Source organism: Anolis carolinensis, chromosome 1, assembly GCF_035594765.1.
Source record: "Anolis carolinensis isolate JA03-04 chromosome 1, rAnoCar3.1.pri, whole genome shotgun sequence".
NCBI lineage: Eukaryota > Metazoa > Chordata > Lepidosauria > Squamata > Dactyloidae > Anolis > Anolis carolinensis.
Genome location: NC_085841.1, coordinates 2,726,272 through 2,746,065, shown reverse-complemented (window position 1 = coordinate 2,746,065; position 19,794 = coordinate 2,726,272). Strand labels below are relative to the sequence as shown.

The 19,794-nt window shown below is 42.0% G+C and overlaps 1 protein-coding gene across 5 annotated transcripts in view; it reads right to left on the bottom strand.

Moving 5' to 3' along the window:
* Nucleotides 1-19,794, bottom strand: part of efr3b (EFR3 homolog B) — a 144,220-nt gene that overhangs the window by 67,856 nt on the left and 56,570 nt on the right. For 3 of the 5 annotated variants that reach the window (XM_062969259.1, XM_062969258.1, XM_062969260.1), the window contains exons 2-3: nucleotides 4,946-5,022; nucleotides 2,799-2,926 (exon numbers count right to left, since the gene is read on the bottom strand). In XM_062969259.1, the coding sequence (XP_062825329.1) occupies nucleotides 2,799-2,926; nucleotides 4,946-5,022 (205 nt within the window). Of the gene's footprint in view, nucleotides 1-2,798; nucleotides 2,927-4,945; nucleotides 5,023-16,946; nucleotides 17,102-19,794 lie in introns of those variants that run through there. The other 2 variants (XM_062969256.1, XM_062969255.1) reach the window with 2 other exon arrangements.

The following is a 19,794-nucleotide window of genomic DNA, read 5'->3' as shown; positions in this document are numbered from 1 at the left end:
GAAGGGTCTGTCAGCTTGGATGGATGAAAAGCCTCCTGCCTCCAGATGCCCCCTCCTTTCCCATGCTTTGCAAGAGAAATATCATTGTCGAATATAGAGGAAAATAATAGTAGGTCATCGTTCCTTTATACAAGACTAGCTGTGCCCGGCCACGTGTTGCTGTGGCGTTGTCTGGTGGTGTTGGTGAGAAATTGTTGAGTTAGTGGTGGTCTTGAATGTCCGTTGTATGGTTGTCTTTATGTTTAGTATGTATTTGGTTGTTTGTGTAATGTGAAAGTGGTGGGAGTAGAGGGGGTCTTTGTCACTGTGTAGTATTGTATAGTATGCATACGTTGTCCAAGTGTTGTGAATGGTTAGATTGTGTCTTGGTGCATAGTAGAAAGGGTTGGGGTGGATGGCCGTTAGGGGTGTCTCCAAATTATTGGATGGTATAGTTGTATGATTATTATTATTGTTGTTGCTGTTATCATCATGTTTATTATCTTTATTATCATCATTATTATTATATATTGGGTGGATGGCTGTCAGGAGTGTTTGGATTGTGTGGTCTTGCATGGTAGAAGGAGGTTGTACTGGATGATTCTTAGGGCTGTCTGGAAACATGAGGATTCTAAGATATTGTTATTAGTATTATTATTATCAAGAGGCTGTATGGCCATCTGTTGAGAATGTTTGGATTGTGTTCTCCATGCCAGGAAGGGGTTGGACTGGCTGGCCTTTAGGGGTCTCTCCTATCTCTGTGACTGTAGGAGTCTATTATTTTTATGGTGGAGATTGTGGAGATATTGGCTGGCCACGGATGATGGGCGGGCGCTAGGACCCAGGGGACAGCTTTTTCCCATTGCCTGCCTTCCCTCTTGCAGCGGCCATTTTGCTTTCTCTTTCCCTCCCTCCCGGCATGGCTCCCGATGGTGCGTTGTGGGTTCTGTCCATGTGGAGGTGCGTGAAGTGATTTTGTGTTGTTTCAACCTTAAGGCGTGGATGATGGGTTGTGTTGTCCAATTTCGAGGTTGGGGGGCCTGTAGTTTAGTTGTTTTGCTCGGTGCCGCGATTCCATCACTCTTTTATATATATAGATTTGGGGGTTTTTTTGTTAAAAAGGGGGTGTTTCTACACTTCAGAATTAGCACAGATGCTACTTTAATAGTCATGTCTCAGTGTGATGGTAACCTGGGAGTTGTAGTTTACTAAGGCACCAGCACTCTTTGACAAACTACAACTCCCAGGATTTCATAGCATTAAGCTAGAACAGTTAAAGTGAAGTCAAGTTGCATTATTTCTAGCTGCTTTGAGTCGCTTTTATGAGAGGAAAGCATAATATAAAGGATAATAATAATACATTTTACAGCGTAGACACAACCAGGATCCCTAAATATCTATTCAAAATCCACAACAGCTGCCTTAAACATTGTTGGGGATTTGAAAAGAATAAGAAGACGTCATCGGCAAATGTGTTTGCTTCACGTTTCCCTGATTTTTATGCCCTGGATTTCAACACTTTTCCCTATTAATTCTGCTAAAAGGAAGCTGCCAGTTTTGGAAAATCACCCACAGCCCTGCCAGCAGAGCAGCTGCACTTGCAAAAATAAAAGGGGGAAGAACAGGAGTCGGAAGGAGGAAAGGGAGCGGAGACGGATAAAGATAGACCCGGAGCAACTGCAAAGCTGAGCCAAAAAAAAGCCAGCCATGAGATAAGGTTGCAGTAGAATAGGATGCCTTCTAAAAAAGGACAAAGAGCAGCACTAAATGCAGCATTTTTCAGGGTTTAAGGCACTTAACTGAGTGCATTCGCGGACAATTTGCATTGCAGCCTTTCTGGGCCTCAAATAGGTTTTCACCACCTCACTTTCAAAGTTTTTTTTGTTTTGATAAACTACATGTCACTTCTGGTGTGAGAGAATTGGCTGTCTGCAAGGATATTGCCTCAAGGACGCCCAGATGTTTGATGTTTTAACCATCCTTGCGGGAAGCTTCTCTCATATCTCCGCATGGGAGCTGGAACTGACAGACGGGAGCTCACCTGCGTTCTCCCCGGATTTGAATTCAGGTCAGCAACCCAACCTTCAAGTCAGCAGTCCTGCCAGCACAAGAGTTTAATCCCCTGCGCCAACCGGGGGCTCCATGCTTACTTTCCAAGTAAGATATAATGAATGATAAATTAGGATCATTGTTGTGTGTGTTGTCCAGACAACTAACAATCAAGTGCCAGTTAACACCTCCCAAACTGAGGATGACTCCAGGCAATAGAAGCCAGGCTACCTCTATGCAGATATCCTTACTGATTGACTTTGCAAACTTCATGGCTACTCAATGCTATTCAAGCTTGTTAATAGCAACATTCACGCTTGTTTTAAACAGACAAGGGTTCTTCCTTCCACCCTGGACACCATTTGCTTAATGTAGTGTATATTATCTTTTATTGTCTTGTTTAATGTGTTATGATTTGTTGTTTTATTTATATTCTGTGATATTGTATTTTTCTGGGCATGGCCCCATGTAAGCCGCCCCAAGTCCCCGTTGGGGAGATGGTGGCGGGGTATAAATAAAGTTTATTATTATTATTATTCCCAGGCATCATCTACATTGCCAAAAAATTCCTGATTATTCCCTTTGAACTGGATTATATGGCAGTGTAGACTCATATAACGCAGCTCAAAACAGATAATCTGGAAGATCTTTTTTGATAATCTGGATTATATAGCAATGTAGATCCAGCCCTAGTTTAAAGGCTGGGCCCCAGACCCATTATAGTGACCCACTGTTGCATTAAATCTGATTTTCTGGATGGTATTCCTCACCCATATCGGTGCCGGCTGACATCTCGGATCAACTTCTCTGACAAGTAAGCGCCGATGCGGTCCAGTTTCTCCGGAGCCGAGAGGGCATAGAAGGTCAGCTTTTCCATGTTGGTCTTCACCAAACCGTCCTGAAAAACAAAACAGGGTTTGCTATGTTGGAGTTTTGTATTGTGTAGTTTTGAAATTTCACTTATGGTTTAAAGCAAACTGTTAGTGTGTGTCTGTAATGTGCAAGTAATGCAGCATTCCAGTAGTGTTGAGAGTTAAATGCATAGAGTAGAGATATATTGCTAGAGGGAAACAGTGTGCAGTTTCCGGATCGTTACTGCTCTGGAATGTGGGTGGCGACAGTTGAGAGATAGTGCACTTCACTAGTGGCCATTGATCATGTTGGATGCTTAGATGTTACGCCCAGGCAAAGCTATGTAAATATTGTAATTACTTCAATAAATATAAGAAGTTGGCTTCAGCCAACAGCTAAAAAGTGTGGATTTATTTCTGTGCAACTAAGCAGATTGCTAGATCACCAGAGAAGAAGGGAAATTGAGATGGAAGGTGAAGGTGTCTCAATTTAACCCTTTCCTGATCCGTTTCATCCTGGAGAGAAGAAAGGACCAGACGGGTACTGTCTCAGGCCTTTCAGGGCTAGTCCACACCTTGATCATGACTAGATTCTTTGGGAAACTGATACAGGAACACCTGGAAGGCTGCAGTTTGTTCTGTTTAGTCAGGAGAATGGGGTTTGCATTGAGACACGAGGCTTATGGATAGGATGTCTGGCTTTAAAACACCTTTCCCCAACCTCAGAGCCGCAATTGCTGTTGGTTTGCAAGTCCCATCATCCCCAGTGTGCTTTGCGTATGATCAAAAGGGATGGGAGTTGTCATTCAGAAACAGCCAAGCTGGGTTAAAACTTAAAAGCACCCACCACTATGTAAAAAATTACACTATGTAACACATTTTTTGTTCCTGGTTCATAAATGTCATTTCCTAATTGGTTCTATCATTAAAACATGGGGAAAGTTTATTAAATTGCCAAAACTTTTGTTTTTGTGGGACATCCTACAATGCATTTTGCTCTTGTTTTGCAATGACGTTCTCACAGAGCCTCAACCAATTCAAAACAGTTTGTGGCAACCACAAAAACAAAGTTTCTGGAGTAGAACAACTACTTTCCAAGTAAATCCCACACAGTTAAACAGGAAATAACACTTTCAAACCAGGAACAGAACTGCAACGAATTTATAACAACTGCCACCAATTTGTAATGTGGCGGCCCCAATTGACAAGGAGGTGCCTCCTATTTCAGCAATGCACAACCACCAAAGACTCAGGGAGGAGACCTTTTACTTTTTTTTCTTTCTTCTTCACTTTAGATGGTAGCGTAACTTAGTTTAGAATATATGCGACAGAGGTTTGGGTGTTGAAAGAACAATAACAAGTTTATTCAGGCACAGAGCTTAGTGGTTACAATGTTGTTTCTCACTTAGAGGTACACTTTCTTCAACGGTTGCAATAATAACATATGGTGAATTCCCTCTCAAAAGACTTTCTCCTTTCCTTGAGCAGTTTAAACCTTTTTCTTCTCTTACAACCGATGCTATCAACTGATCACTTTGGATCTAACTGGGATTACTTCCCCTTATCACTCAGACTCCACTACTAACTCAAATAAGTCACCTGACCTATTTAAAACGACTCAAACTAGAGATCTGAACTTCCCTGGTTCTCACAACCTTAGAACCAGTCTTTCCCTGTGATTCCTTGATCACAGACTGACTCTCTTTTCAAAATCTGCTCTTTTCCAAGTGGCAGTTAGCTCCGCCTACGTTTCTATGGCAACCTGCCTCAGAATGCTGAGCTGGCTACCATCCCACACACACTGATAACTCTAATACTTACCCTTTTAAGACATATACACACAATTAAACATAACATCTGTAAACCAAAATTCATACTTCATTACAAGAACATTTTTCAAATTTTTGTTATATGGTGTTATAGTTGGACCTCTGGACCCACAGCTTCTGCATTCGTGGATTCAAAGGGCCTTTGAAGGCAACCATAAGGCAGATATGGCTCTCCATGAAAGTGAGTTTGACACCCCTGATGAAGCAGCCTTTGAACAAAAAATATTTGTTTAATACCTCTGGATCTTCAGGAAAAATGTTGTCCACCAGCCTCTTGTAACGGGGACGCAGTGCTCCGCAGCAGCCGCAAACACCTGGAAGAGAAAAGGAGGCACTCCATTCAGAGACCCAGAGGCATTTTAAAGGGAAAGCAATGGCATAACCCTATTCGCCATCAAAACATAATCAATCCCTTTTCGTATCATGTGCCTGCATATCGTATGCTTCCATCATAAAGTCCCAGTTTAACCTGTCAAATGCTTTTTCTATGTCTAGAAAGAGTTTTGCTAATTTCCTGCTGGGATATTTATCAAATCCCCAAATCAACCCAACATACATACATTATTTCATAGAATCATAGCATCCTAGAGTTGGAAGAGACCACAAGGGTAATCCAGTTTAACTTCCTTTTGTTGGGTAGAAGACACAATCAAAACCCTCCTGAAAGATGGCCATCCGGGCTCTGTTTAGAAACATAGGAAACTCCACTGAACTCTTGAGGCAGCGTATTCTTCTAGAGATGGAAGGGGTCCCAAAAGCCATCCAGTCTACTCCCCTTGTGCCAAGCAGGAAGACACAATCAAAACCCACTCAACAGATAGCCATCCATTTATCTCTGGCTTTGCTCACGTCAAGCTTAGCTCAGGATTAAAAATAGGAAAGGCTAAAATTGCAGAGCTCAAACATGAAAAATTATTGAACAATTTATATTATATCTAATCATGTGAAAATACAGCCCACATACAGTTTGAACAAGACACGAGAGTCAAGACAAAGATCCACCCAGAGGAAAAGTGTTCTTACCAGACATCAAGGAAGCCACTGACCACAGAGAGAAGCTGATGAAGAAACACAACCTACAGACTATCTACAGACCCATCAAGAAAATCCCACAAAAGCTAGGTTCATCAAAGGACAAGAGGGATCCTTTCACCTCTTCAGGAGTCTACCGTATACCGTGCAGCTGTGGACAAGTCTACAGAGGGACCACCAAACGCAGCAGCATTGTCCAGACACGAATCAAGGAACATGAAAGGCACTGTACACTCACTCAACCAGAGAAGTCAGCCATAGCAGAGCACTTGATAAACCAACCTGGACACAGTATATTATTTGAGAACACAGAAATGCTTGACCACTCCAACAACTATCATGTCAGACGACACAGAGAAGCCATTGAAATCCATAAGCATGTGGACAACTTCAACAGAAAGGAGGAAACCGTGAAAATGAACACAATCTGGCCACCAGTATTTTTTTTAAAAAAACTCTAAAATCAGGACAGTAAATAAAGAACAACACTCAAAAACAGGCGAATTCCAGGCAAGAAACTATGAGGGCCAGCTAACTCCTCCCAACAAAGGATTCCCCCAGGCAGGAAGCAGCCAGGCTTTGAAGCTGCAAGGCTATTTAATGCTAATCAAGCTGGCCAATTGAAACATTCACAGTTGCCTCCCACAGAGAAGAGTTCTTTCTCCCTCCCTGGACATTATTCCACAAGACTATAAACCCCACTTGCTTAGTTTCCAACAGACCTCACAACCTCTAAGGATGCCTGCCATAGATGTGGGAGAAACATCAGGAGGGAATGCTTTCGTAACATGCAACCCATACAGTTTGAGCTACAAATAAATAATGACGCTTTCTTCCCCATAAAAATATCTCTAAGAATTGGGTACATTTTCGAATCACAGGGGATTTTTTAATATATCTATATATAGAAAAGAGTGATGGAATCCCGGCGATCAACAAAACAACAAAACTAAACACCCCACAACCTCAAAAATTGACAGCACAACCCATCATCCATGCCTCTAGGTTGATACAACAAAAAGAAAAGAAAAATAAAGCCCTAATTAGAGGGAGAGGAATAATTGTTTTTATCCAATTGCTGACAGTTAGAAGGCTAAGCTCCGCCCACTTGGTCTCCTAGCAACCCACTCAGCCTAGGGGACAGGCAGAGTTAGGACTCATTTAGGCCTCTTCCACACTGCCTATAAAATACAGATTATCTGATTTTAACTGGATTATATGGCAGTGTAGACTCAAGGCCCTTCCACACAGCTATATAATCCATTTATAATCTTATATTATCTGCTTTGCACTGGATTATCTTGATTCCACACTACCATATAATCCACTTCATTGTGCATTTTATCCAGCTGTGTAGAAGGGGCCTCATATAATCCAGTTCTAAGCAGATAATATAAGATTATAAATATACAGTAGAGTCTCACCTATCCAACAAAAATAGGCCGGCAGAACGTTGGATAAGTGAATATGTTGGACAATAAGAAGGGATTCAAGAAAAGCCAATTAAACATCAAATTAGGTAATCATTATACAAATAAAGCACCAAAACATCATGTTATACAACAAATTTGACCAAAAAAGTAGTTCCATGCGCATTAATACTATGTAGTAATTACTGTATTTACAAATTTACCACTAAAATATCACAATGAATTTAAAACACTGACTACAAAAACATTTACTAAAAGGCAGACTGCGTTGGATAATCCAGAACGAATGTTGGATAAGCGAATGTTGGATAATTGAGAATCTACTGTAATATGAAATAATTACTGTGGTACAATAATACAGAACAATATAATCTCTAAAACCAGGACAGTAAATAAAGACCAACAGTCTGAAAGCAGGAAAATTGGGAATTCCACAAAGGAAACAATCAAGGCCAGCTAACACCTCCCAAAAAAGGATTCTTCCAGAAAGGAAGCTGAGAAGGGAGTGAAGCACTGTGTATTACCGAAGTCATTATTATTACTATCATTACTATTATTATTATTATTATTATTATTATTATTATTATTATTATTGTGTTGCTTGAACCGTGAAAATGAATACAATCTGGCTCCAACTATTCAAAAACAGTAAAATCACAATATATAAAAATTACTGTGGTATAATAAAACAGAACAATACAATCTCTAAAATCAGAACACTCAATAAAGAACAACACTCTGAAAACAAGGGAATTCCAGGCAGGAAACAATCATGGCCAGCTAACACCTCCCAACAAAAAATTCACTCAGGGAGGAAGCAGCCAGGCTTTAAAGCTGCAAGGCCATTACATGCTAATCATTTTGCCTAATTGCAGCATTCATACTTGCCTCCAACAGACCAAAAAAAAAAATCAGAAATATTGTATATTCACAACCTTTAGGAAATAATATCCCCTGATGGCGCAGCGTGTTAAAGCACTGAGCTACTAAACTTCTGGACCGAAAGGTCGCAGGTTTCAATTGGGGGAGCGGAGAGAGCCCCCACTGTTAGCCCCAGCTTCTGCCAACCCTAAAGTTCAAAAACATGCAAATGAGAGTAGATGAATAGGTACTGCTCCGGCAGGAAACGAACGGCGCTCCATGCAGTCATGCCACATGACCTTGGAGGAGTCTACGGACAATGCCAGCTCTTCGGCTTAGAAATGGAAATGTGCACCAACCACCAGAGTCAGACACGACGGGACTTAATGTCATAGGAAAACCTTTACCCTTGACCTTAACTACCACCTATTCCTCAATACGTTATTTCCCATACCACCAAACTTCGCCACAGCAATGCGTGGCCGGGCACAGCTAGTACTGTATATAGATTGATCAATTTTTCTGTAGCTGTTACTGAAAACAGTGTGTTGCTGAGAATCAATGGTGTCCTCAGATCAAAGAAAATCCGTGACTCTGTGGCGTGGGCACCCCTATTATTGCTCTATTTATATCTCAGCTTTGATCTCAATTGAGTTGCAGAGGAGTGTCAAGGCATCACTCGACAAATCCCTATTTTCAGCTGGGCCTCAAGCTGGGAATACTGGAAGGTGGGGAGATGGATATTTCTGAACAGCCATTTTTAGCAGGTAGATCTATCCAAGTCCCCCTTGAGACAGACGGGGAGAGGATGATTCATAGAAGTCGCGAAAAAAAGAGGCCAAACACCCCCACAGTGTGTTTCGCAAGTGAGGAAACAAGGACCGCAAATGAGGACGCCATCCATCAAACTTGGAGAAGTAGAGCAGGCAAAGTACCAGAAGAAAGGGCGCTTGGGGGAATCCATTTATAGAAGCTGGAACCATTGTTGGTGATTTTATTTTACTTAGAGGAGCATCAACACCAGGCATGGGCAAACTTGGGCCCTCCAGGTGTTTTGGACTTCAACTCCCACCATTCCTAACAGCCTATCGGCTGTTAGGAATGGTGAGAGTTGAAGTCCAAAACACCTGGAGGGCCCAAATTTGCCCATGCCTGATCTACAATATTGTTAAGTGATTCCAGCTCTGCAAAAACCGCGGGTTTGGGGCCAGGTGTGCCAAGCTCCAAAGACCAAATAAGACACAGACAAGCTCGGGCCAATGAGGATTCACATCGACCGTCACCATCAACTGGCTTGCAGGTCTGGCGGGAATTGTTGTGGTTCGGTGTGATGATGAAGGGGGATTTGGATTTATTTAGTCTGACCAAGGAAAAGTTGAAGGCTCTGAATTGTCAGAGAGGCCACAGGCCAGAAGTGAATCAGAAGTTGTTGATAAACAGACTAGTAATGAAGCAGAAGTCAGTGATAAGTGTGATCTTTCACAGGATTCAGAACATCAACAAGTCGCAGGTGGCTCTGGCAGCGAGTCAGAGGAGTCTTCTTTAAATAGGGATGCAAGGGCAAGGTTAAGGTTAAGGGTTCATCGTCCCAGACATTCTCTTAGAATAGCTGGCAAATGTGTGGGAACTTTCTTAGCCTGTAAGCATGGTTAAATAAGAGAGAAACAGGGAAAGATTTCAGACAAAGCAACGTTGATTTTGAAGCTAAGTTCCTGCCTTGTCTATGCTCATGGAAAAGGATTCTTGCTTTTGTTGATGCCTAGATCCTGTGTTTTGGATTGCATTTTGGAGTTCATGCTGTCTTGTTTTCAGGACTGCAAAAACTTTGTTTGGGCGGGAGGGGCATCATGCAACACATTTTGCTCTAGTTTGTCAATGAATATTTCATCATAGAGTCTCAGCCAATTCGACCTAATTTGTGGCAGCTACAAAAACAAAGATTCTGGAGTAGAACAACTACTTTCAAAGCAAGTATTATACAATTAAACAGGAATAACACTTTCAAAGCAGGAACAGAAAGGTTTCCAGATTTTGTTACATAGTGTTATCGTACCTTGGAAAACCCTCGTGGCCCTTCCAAGGTTCATTGTGAAATTCTCAGGATATTTTGAAAGGATGATGTCTCTTCCTGGACCAAAGAAGGGACTTTTCCTGCGTATGCGTACTTGGTGCAACTTTGGAGAGTTTATTTGGAAGTCACCTGGAACTGAGAGTTGTAGTTTGTGGAGGTGCCAGTACTCTTGGGCAGAGGAGGCAAAAGTCCTTGTGACACTACAACTCCAATTAATGGGTTTAAGCAGGGCTCCCTTGAGTCTGGATACTTGCCACCGTCATCTGCTATCAACCGCATTATTATCTTCCCTGCAGTGAATTGGTACAATGCTACAAATCCCTTCCCTTCTCTACGTCTCTTTCCTTCCAAATGAGAAATTGATTTTTTCCTCTCTTTCGACGCCCCAAGCGCCTTTAATCCGACTCCTTAATGAAACCCTTGTTTTCCGTTCGCACCAATCTCTGCCTCTTATGATCTCTTAAAGCCTCTGTAATATCCTCATTATCTCGGATTTCTGACGAGTGGGAGCTTATCCTGTTTCTAATTCAATGACACAATACAAACCCCCAATATCCGCAGTTTCATTTAACCATGTCTGGAAAAATATATCATCATTAGGCATTTCTGATGTTCTGCAGGACTATTCTACGATACCTTTTGCCCCAAATTCCTTCCTTTTCAATAGGATCCACTGTTAGCCATGGTTTTGTTTATCCACATCAAAAAGAATATGTCCTCGCTATTGTATTTCCTAGATTCTCCAACACAACCTTGTGGGTCTTGGGCCAAAGGTCCTTCCCTTCAATAGGGTTCACTATTGCCCATATTTTAATGTGAAACCTAGGGAAATATTTCTCCAGGGCCACATGCTGCATCCAGACGATCTCAAGACCATAGGTAAGCAAAGAGACCTCCAAAGACCATCTAGATGGTCTCATAAGACCATCGGTAAGGAAAGGGACCCTCAAAGACCATCTAGATGGTCTCATAAGACCATCAGTAAGGAAAGGGACCTCAAAGACCATCTAGATGGTTTCATAAGACCATAGGTAAGGAAAGGGGGCCCCAAAGGCCATCAAGACAATCTCATAAAACCATAGGTAAGGAAAGGGACCCTCAAAGGCCATCTAGACAGTCTCATATGACCATAGGTAAGGAAAGTGACCCCCAAAAGCCATCTAGATGGTATCATAAGGCCGTAGCTAAGCAAAGAGACCTTCAAAGACCATCTAGACGATTTCATAAGACCACAGGTAAGCAAAGAGACTTCCAAACACCAAGTAGACTTAGGTCAACCCTAAGCAAACTTCGGCCCTCTGGGTATTTTGGACCTCTTGTTTGCTGAGTACTAATCTTGTTGTGTATCAAATAATATTAATAATAATAATAATAATAATAATAATAATAATAACAACAACAACAACAACAACAACAACAACAACAGCTGGTAGGCTGTTAGGAATTGTAGGAGTTGAAGTCCAAAACACCTGGAGGGCCAAAGTTTGCCCATGCCTGATCTATATGATGGAATCAATGCAGTTTGACCCCACTTTTACTGTCATCACACAATGCCATAGAATCATGGGAGTTGCAGTTTTGCAAGATCTTTAGCCTTATCTTCCGAAGAGTTCTGGTGCCTCACCAAACAACTCCCACAATTCCATAGCATAAAGCTATGGCAGTTAAAGTGGTGGCAAACTGCATTAATTCTACACTCTAGATACATTCACAGTTTCTTGCCTCCAATGCATTATCTAAAGAAGGGCTGCTGATCAAATTTGCAGATTGACTCTAAGCTGAGGGGAATAGCTAGTATCCCAAAGGACAAGATCAGGATCCAAAAGGACCTTAACAGGTAGAAATGTGTGGTGGCACCTGGCACCATGGATAAGGGAGAGAAGGTGCAGAGATTTGGGTTGGGAAAGAGAGCAGATGGAAAGCAAGCAAAGAAGGAGGCAGAGGTGGGTTTGGCACCTTTCCAAAGCTGCTGCCAATTTGCATATTAACGAGAGCGGCCCTTTTATCTCCTTCTCTCCGTGTTCAACACGTTTTGCAAACATTAACTAATTAATCTTCACAACAGCAGAGCCCTCTTTCTTGAAGTAATTAATCCAATAGACCATTCTTCCTTCTTCTTTTTAAAAAATAATCACTTTATTTTTAATTCCAGAATTTGGGGTGGGGAGAGAATGGCAGAGGTTTGTTTCAGTGCTATGGAAATTCTGAGATTGGTAGTTCAATGACGATGTGATCAAAATATGCATATACAGTAGAGTCTCGCTTATCCAACGTAAACGGGCCAGCAGAACGTTGGATAAGTGAATATGTTGGATAATAAGGAGACATTAAGGAAAAGTCTATTAAACATCAAATTAGGTTATGATTTTACAAATTAAGCACCAAAACATCATGTTACACAACAAATTTGACAGAAAAAGTAGTTCAATACGCAGTAATGCTATGTAGTAATTACTGTATTTACGAATTTAGCACCAAAATATCACGATGTATTGACAACATTGACTACAAAAATAGTTGGATAATCCAGAATGTTGTATAAGCGAGTGTTAGATAAGTGAGACTCTACTGTATTATGTGTGAGCATGAGTGGAAGTTGAATGAATGAGAGCTAGTAATTTTGGAGACACCGGTCTAAAATATTAAGGCCTGCAATGAATAACTACCTGCTTGCTGAATTGTAATTAAAACCTGCTAATAAGACCTGAAATAGTTGATCTGCCTGGTAAACTGTGATAAGAATATGACAGTGATAAGAGGAGTGCTTACATCAAGTTAAGGAAATTATTTGTTGTTTGTGTAAAAGTTCTGATATACACCTCTCAGATTGAAATTGCAATAAAAAGAACCTATGCTTTTAAAGTTATTGAAAAGTTACTCATAACATCTTTGGTGTCAGAAGTGGGATATTCTGTTTGGTCTGAGCAGGACATTTAAACCTTGTTTTAAAAGTATTCATGACAAGAGCACCAGAACTCTCTTTGGCAGAGAAGGTTAAAGACCTTGTGAAACTACGACTCCCAGGGTTCCATAGCATTGCGCCATTAGCAATTAAAATGGCATCAAACTGCATTAATTCTACCGTATCGCTGCACCCAAAGCCAGAAATCACGTTCTATTTCAAACTATAGTAATGTCTTTCTACACTATTTTGCTCTCTTTTCTTTATTTCCTCTTTTTTATTTGGCCTGAGTTGCAAGACCTTTCCCGTCGCCGAATGCAACTCAACAAAATTTAGTTTGCAGAAATGGAAGTAAACTGAAAATGAAGGCAGAAGGAAGAGAGAGAGAAACTGGGGCATTTTAACAGCAGCTTAAAAAGTGGGAATGAACGGGAAAAGCCCTCTTGGACAACCAGTTATGAACATACAATAATGAACTTGGTGGTGGTGGTTGTTGTTGTTGTTGTTGTTGTTGTTATGCACCTTCAAGCCATGAAAGGACCAAGGCATTGACATCTCCAGCCCATCCCCTGTTCAGATATCAGCCAGCACACCAATGTCATAAATCAAGAAATAGTTTTCTAAGATTTACAGAGATACTCGCAGGAACAACCCAGCAAGCAAGAGTCCAAAAGTGGCAGCTAAAACCCGGAACCTCAATCAGTGGCTGATACCAGATGAGAGACTCCCTCCTGAGCACACAAAAGATTGGGCATCACGGAAGTTGCACTCTGGCACCATACAATGCAGAGTCTGTTAATGTGGGATTTGTGTATTGATAGTGTTTAAATGCAATTTGTGTCTTGGTTTGTATTGCATACTGATTGCATCATCCAGAGTGTACTATAGTCTGGAAAGAGTTAATTAATGAGAAGCTGTGATGACCTTGATGTGTGGCTGGAACTGGGGAGTGTCCAGACACAAGTGTTTGTGCATTACTGATTACATCAGTTCAGTTTTGTTCAGTTATGAGTGAGTGTCAAGTCCTGTGTTCGTCTGCAAGTCTGTTTGTCTTGATTATTGCTGCTTACAGTAAAACTTGTTTATAGTTTTACCAAAGTCTCTGGATGTCACTTTGTTCTGCGTTCCACTGACTTCAACTACTGCTGCGCTGCAAATTACTCTGACAGAGTCAACCTTAAGAAATGGGGCCTCAAAGTCTAGTCCATGACACGTAAGTGTGGAGAAGAGCAAACCACAGACCACCTATTACAATGCAGCCTGAGCCCTGCCACATGCACAACCTTCTGATAGCAACACCAGAGACACTCCTAGTGGCCAGCTACTGGTCAAAGGACATTTAGTGTAATGCCAAGTTTTTTTAAACTTTGTGTTTTCAAATACATTACAACTTGTACCCTCGATTCACTTCCGACATGATAAATAAATACCTTCGAGTCCGTATGGTGACCCTATAATGGGGTTTTCTTGGCGTGGTTTGTTCAGAACAAGACCGGCAGCGTCAAAACATGACATTCGGATTCAAAGTTGCCAGATTGGCACGGTTGGAGGCTATGCGCCTTGAGTCCCACATAAGAGGCAAAGCAGGACATGGACAACAATAACCGGTGCAAAAATGTATAATCTATGACTCTCTGGCACACGCGCCCATTGAGCTCCAGAACTTTCTTTTAGTTTAGCATAGCTTTTGCTAAAACCTAAATTTTAGATACCAAAATTGGTAAGCCGGAGGGTCCCCAATAGAAGGAAAACCATTGACAACAGCAGCAACAAGACGTGCTACAAATAATCAAGTCTCTCCAGAAAACATGTGCTATTGAGTTCCAGTACTCTCATTTAATTCAGCATCGCTTCCAAGGAAGGCTTTGCCAAAACTTGAAATCTAAATCTCAAATTGTCAAATTGGCATGGTTGGGAATTATGTGCCTTGAGTCCCAAATGGGGGAAATGCAGGACATTGATGATGATAATGAAAAGAAGGGCTACAAATAAATCACCAATTGCTCTCTGGAGCACAGGCGCCATTGAGATCTTGAGATCTTCTTTATTTCAGCACAGCTTCCAGGGAAACTTTTCAGGTGGGTTGTGTTCTGTGTGATACAAAAGCTACCATCCTTTGCATCTGCACCAGCTGGCACACAAGTCCTAAGTTCCAATTTACGGGGTTTTCTTGGCACAATGTATTCAGAACAAGATCAACAGAGCTAAAACTTGAAATTTAGTTCCAAAGTTGCCAAATGGGCAGGAGAGTGAGCACCTTGGGTCCCAAATGAGAGATAATACAAAGCACTGATAAAACAACAACAACAACAACAACAACAACAACAACAACAACAACAACAACATCAGACACAAATGTCTAATCTATGTATGGTGCACGTTCCCAATGAGCTCGCCTTTGTTTTGGCACAGCTTCCAGAGAGGCCCTTGCACAATTCCAGGGATCCAATTTATGGGGTTTTCTTGGCACAATGTATTCAGAACTAGGTCAACAGAGCCAAAACCTGAAATTCAATGTATTGTTGAAGGCTTTCATGGCCGGAATCACAGGGTTGTTGTGTGTCTTCTGGGCTGTATGGCCATTTTCCAGAAGCATTCTCTCCTGACGTTTCACCCACATCTCTGTCAGGCATCCTCAGAGGTTGTGAAGTATATACCTCTGAGGATACCTGTCATAGATGAGGGCGAAACATCAGGACAGAATGCTTCTGAACATGGCCATACAGCTTGGAAAACACACAACACTTGAAATTCAGTCCCCAAGTTGCCAAATGGGCATGAAGGTGAGCACTTTGGGTCCCAAATAAGAGACAATGAGGAGCACTAATGATGATGACGATGACAACAACAACAACAACAACAACAACAACAACAACAACAGACACAAATGTATAATCTAAACCGTGGAACAACAACAGACAGACAGACAGACAGACAGACACAAATGTATAATCCATGGAGAGCTCAATTTCACATTGAGCTCTCCAAAAACTTCCCAAAAGTTCTCTGGCAAAACCTGAAATTGAAATCCCAAAATGCCAAATAGGCATGGTTGGAAGTTATACACCTTGAGTCCCAAATGGAGAAAACACATTTATGACAATAAGAAGTGTCACAAATACAGTAGAGTCTTGCTGATCCAATGTAAACGGGCCAACAGAATGTTGGATAAGCGAACATGTTGGATAATAAGGAGAGATTAAGGAAAAGCCTATTAAACATCAAATTAGGTTATGATTTTACAAATTAAGCACCAAAACATCATGTTGTACAACAAATTTGACAGAAAAGGTAGTTCAATAAGCAGTACGGCTATGTAGTAATTACTGTATTTACGAATTTAGTACCAAAATATCATGATGTATTGAAAACATGACTACAAAAATGCGTTGGATAATCCAGAACGTTGGATAAGCGAGTGTTTGATAAGTGAGACTCTACTGTATATATAATCTATGGCACAGATGCTCCATTGAGCATTTGAACTCGCCTCTATTTCGGCACAGCTTCCAGGGAGGCCTTTGCCAAAACCTGAAATTCAGATCCTAGGTTGCACAAATGGGGAAAATGCAAGGCGACAATGACAATAACAAGTGCCACAAATGTGTAACCTATGGCTGTATGAATAACTGGTTCTCCCTTAACTCAGTCTAGCTTCCAGGGAGACTTTTCCCTGGACTGTGCCCTGTGTGATACAAAAAGCAGTCATCCTTTGCACCTGAGGTTTGGAAAGTCTCCTTAATCCTGCATTTCTACAACCGGGTTGCCAGGAGCCACGCCAAAACATGCCCGAAACCCACCCGTGAATGAAGCATTAAAAAAGGCATGGATGCACAAAATGCAACGAGGAAGAGGGACAAAGGAGAAGAGGAAGCATGTGCAGACACCTAAGACACACACACACACCCAGAGGCAGACATCCCTCCCTTTTGCCCAATTTACTTGCAGCCTCCATGCGCTCAGAGTGGATCCAGCAGCTGGCAAACCGAGTCCTTTGTCTCCGCGACAAAGAGTTAAACCAGTCCCCAAAAAGAGAGAGGCAGTGAGGGTCAAGGAGGTGCCGGAAGAAGAGAAACCGCCAGACGTCGGCATGGCCGGCACATCCATCGGCAGAGAGGCTGTGATACGCCGTACCAAGGACGGGAGAAGGGGGGGCAACCACAGCCGGCCTCCCGGGAGCCACAAAGGCAATCTGAGAGGAACAATAGCCTTCGCTGCACATAGGTTGGTACCCGAGAGTGGGGCACCTGCCAAGGCCATGCGCTACTCTGAAGTTTAGGGACTCATGTTTCCCCTTCCCCAATTTTGGTGACCCTGGCCCCATCTGCACTGACCATTTGATGAAGTTCAAAAGCATCTTCATTAACAACAGCAGAAACAAGATTTGGATGGTGCGCCCAAAGTCAAAAATTACCTTCTATTTCTGTGTTGTTTCTATACTTTTTTTTTTGCTCTCATTTCTTTCTTTAACAGTTTTCTTTAAACACTTATACATTTTGTTGCACCAGGTGGAAGAGGGGCCCTCAAATTGTAGACATGCTGCATTGTCTATCTGTAATTTTTAATTTAATGATTCAATTTAATGATTTAATGATTTCAACTGGTTTGGATTTGATTCATCGCTTCATCACACTGGTAACTTGTTTTCCCAAAAAAGGATTCCCCCAGGCAAGAAGTGGCCAGGCTTTGAAGCTTCAAGGCCATTCAATGCTAATCAAGGTGGACAATTGCAACATTCACACTTGCCTCAAGGACATTACACAGATATCATGATGTCCCATGGGCCTTGGAGTTCTGATCCCAGCGCCATCGTGGTTGATGATGACGAAAACATGGGTTTTTTGCCGGCTCAGCAAGAGACGGAATTTTTCCAGATGCCTGTTGTTGATGATTCTACCCAAGAGCCCATTAAGGAAGACCTTGAGCAGGCCTTTCCCACTGCCTCCCCCCCTTTTGCTAGGAAACAGTCCTATGCTGCGAGTCGGGGTGAAAAAGAGCAGTTTCGGAGAAGCTTGAGATTAGCAGCTAAACAAGACGTTAATTAGCTATGTTCCCCTGGGAAATTCTAGGGAGGAACGCATCTGGAGGGAGATGTGTTTCGCTTCCCTTTCCCTTGGGAAAGGAAGCTCTGGACACCTGCTTTGCAGGGAATTGGGACTTAGTTAAAAGTGCCCGACACGGAGGGTTCCGTGCGGAGTCAACAGATCAGCTTCAGGAGTGATTTCGTGTTTCCAGCCAAGTGTGGACTTCGCAAAGTCTGCAACTCCAGTTCCTTTGCCTCGCCTTGCCTTGCCTAGCCAAGTATTCAAGAACTATCTTGCCTTGCTTCCAGCCTTGGACCTTGTTTCTAGTATCAAGCCTTGTTCCCAGTTCTTGCCGTGGACTTACTTTGAACTTTGGAAAGATCTTTGGACGTTTCCCCACTCTATTGCTTGCAAATAGAGTGTGTTTCGGTTTGGAATTATAACTTTGGACTCTAATATAAAATATTGGACAATATAATTTTGGACTATATTTGACCTTCCCTGAAAGGTCTTTTATTGGACTACATTTCCTATTTGTTTTTATTATTCTTATATATTTCCTTAATAAAGATATTAGATAGTTTTGGCCTCCGTGTGTCGGTTCTTAGTGCTCCGTTGCCTTGGGCGTGACAGATATATAAATTAAATCCCCTTGCCTGGTATCCATATACCTCACAATCTCTGAGGATGCCTGCCATAGATGTGGGCAAAACGTCAGGAGAGAATGCTTCCGGAACATGGCCGTACAGCCCAGAAAACTCACAGTAACCCATTGCTAGTACTGCTTAAAAGAGACTTAAAGCAGCGAACAGTACTAAAAACAGTAAAATACATAACCTAAAAACACTAAAATATAATTAGAGACTATTAAATTAGATACTTAAAACCATTACAATAACAATTAAATAAAAATACAGCGCCCATAAACTGGCGTTAAAAACTTTAAAAAGAAAGGGTAGCAAGGAAGACAGATTGCCTGCTTTGTGCTGTGTTTTTCTCCAATGCCATCCTTAATTTATTCAGGGCAGAGCCCTTTTCTGGAAAAAGAAAATTGAATGAAAGTTGTACCGGTCCTTGTAATGAGCGCTGACTTTCTGGCCCTTTGGTTCCCATTTCGTGCTGGGATGGTCTCCGGTGCCAAAAACCCTACAAAGGACCCGATATTGCCAACTTGGCGCTTTGTGCCTGTCTCTGCCCAGCCTTTCTTGTAAAACATTGCCAAAAGGGGACTTCTTATTTACCTCGGTGGCTGCCAAAGCGAATTGGAGATGCAAAATCCACACTCATGGGATCCTAGCATTGGGAGGTACTCCCAAAGGCCATCCGGACCAACCCCTTCCTGCCGTTGTGGGAAACACAATCAGAGCCCTCCTGACAGATGGCCATCTCACCTCTCTTTACTGGAAAGCTACTCCTGGAAGAGTCACATACTCTCAGCCCTAGAGAAAAGCTTGAAATGGCATTGCCATTAAGGGGGAAAATAGTCCCATATTGGGAGAAAGGCAGGACACTAATAAAATAAACAAACAAACAAATAAATATAAAATGAGGGTACTGTCCCCTCAAAATCTGAATTCCTAGCATTAAAACTTTGTGGAAATATTTAGAAATCGAGTTTCGGCAACCAAAGAAAAGAGGGCTTCCAATTGATTGAATACTAGGGCTGCTAGCTGTGCCCGGCCACGCGTTGCTGTGGCTTATGGGAATCATTTGTTGGCCAGGTGGAATAGCAGTGAATAGACTTGCAGCCTCAAAGCCTAGCCATT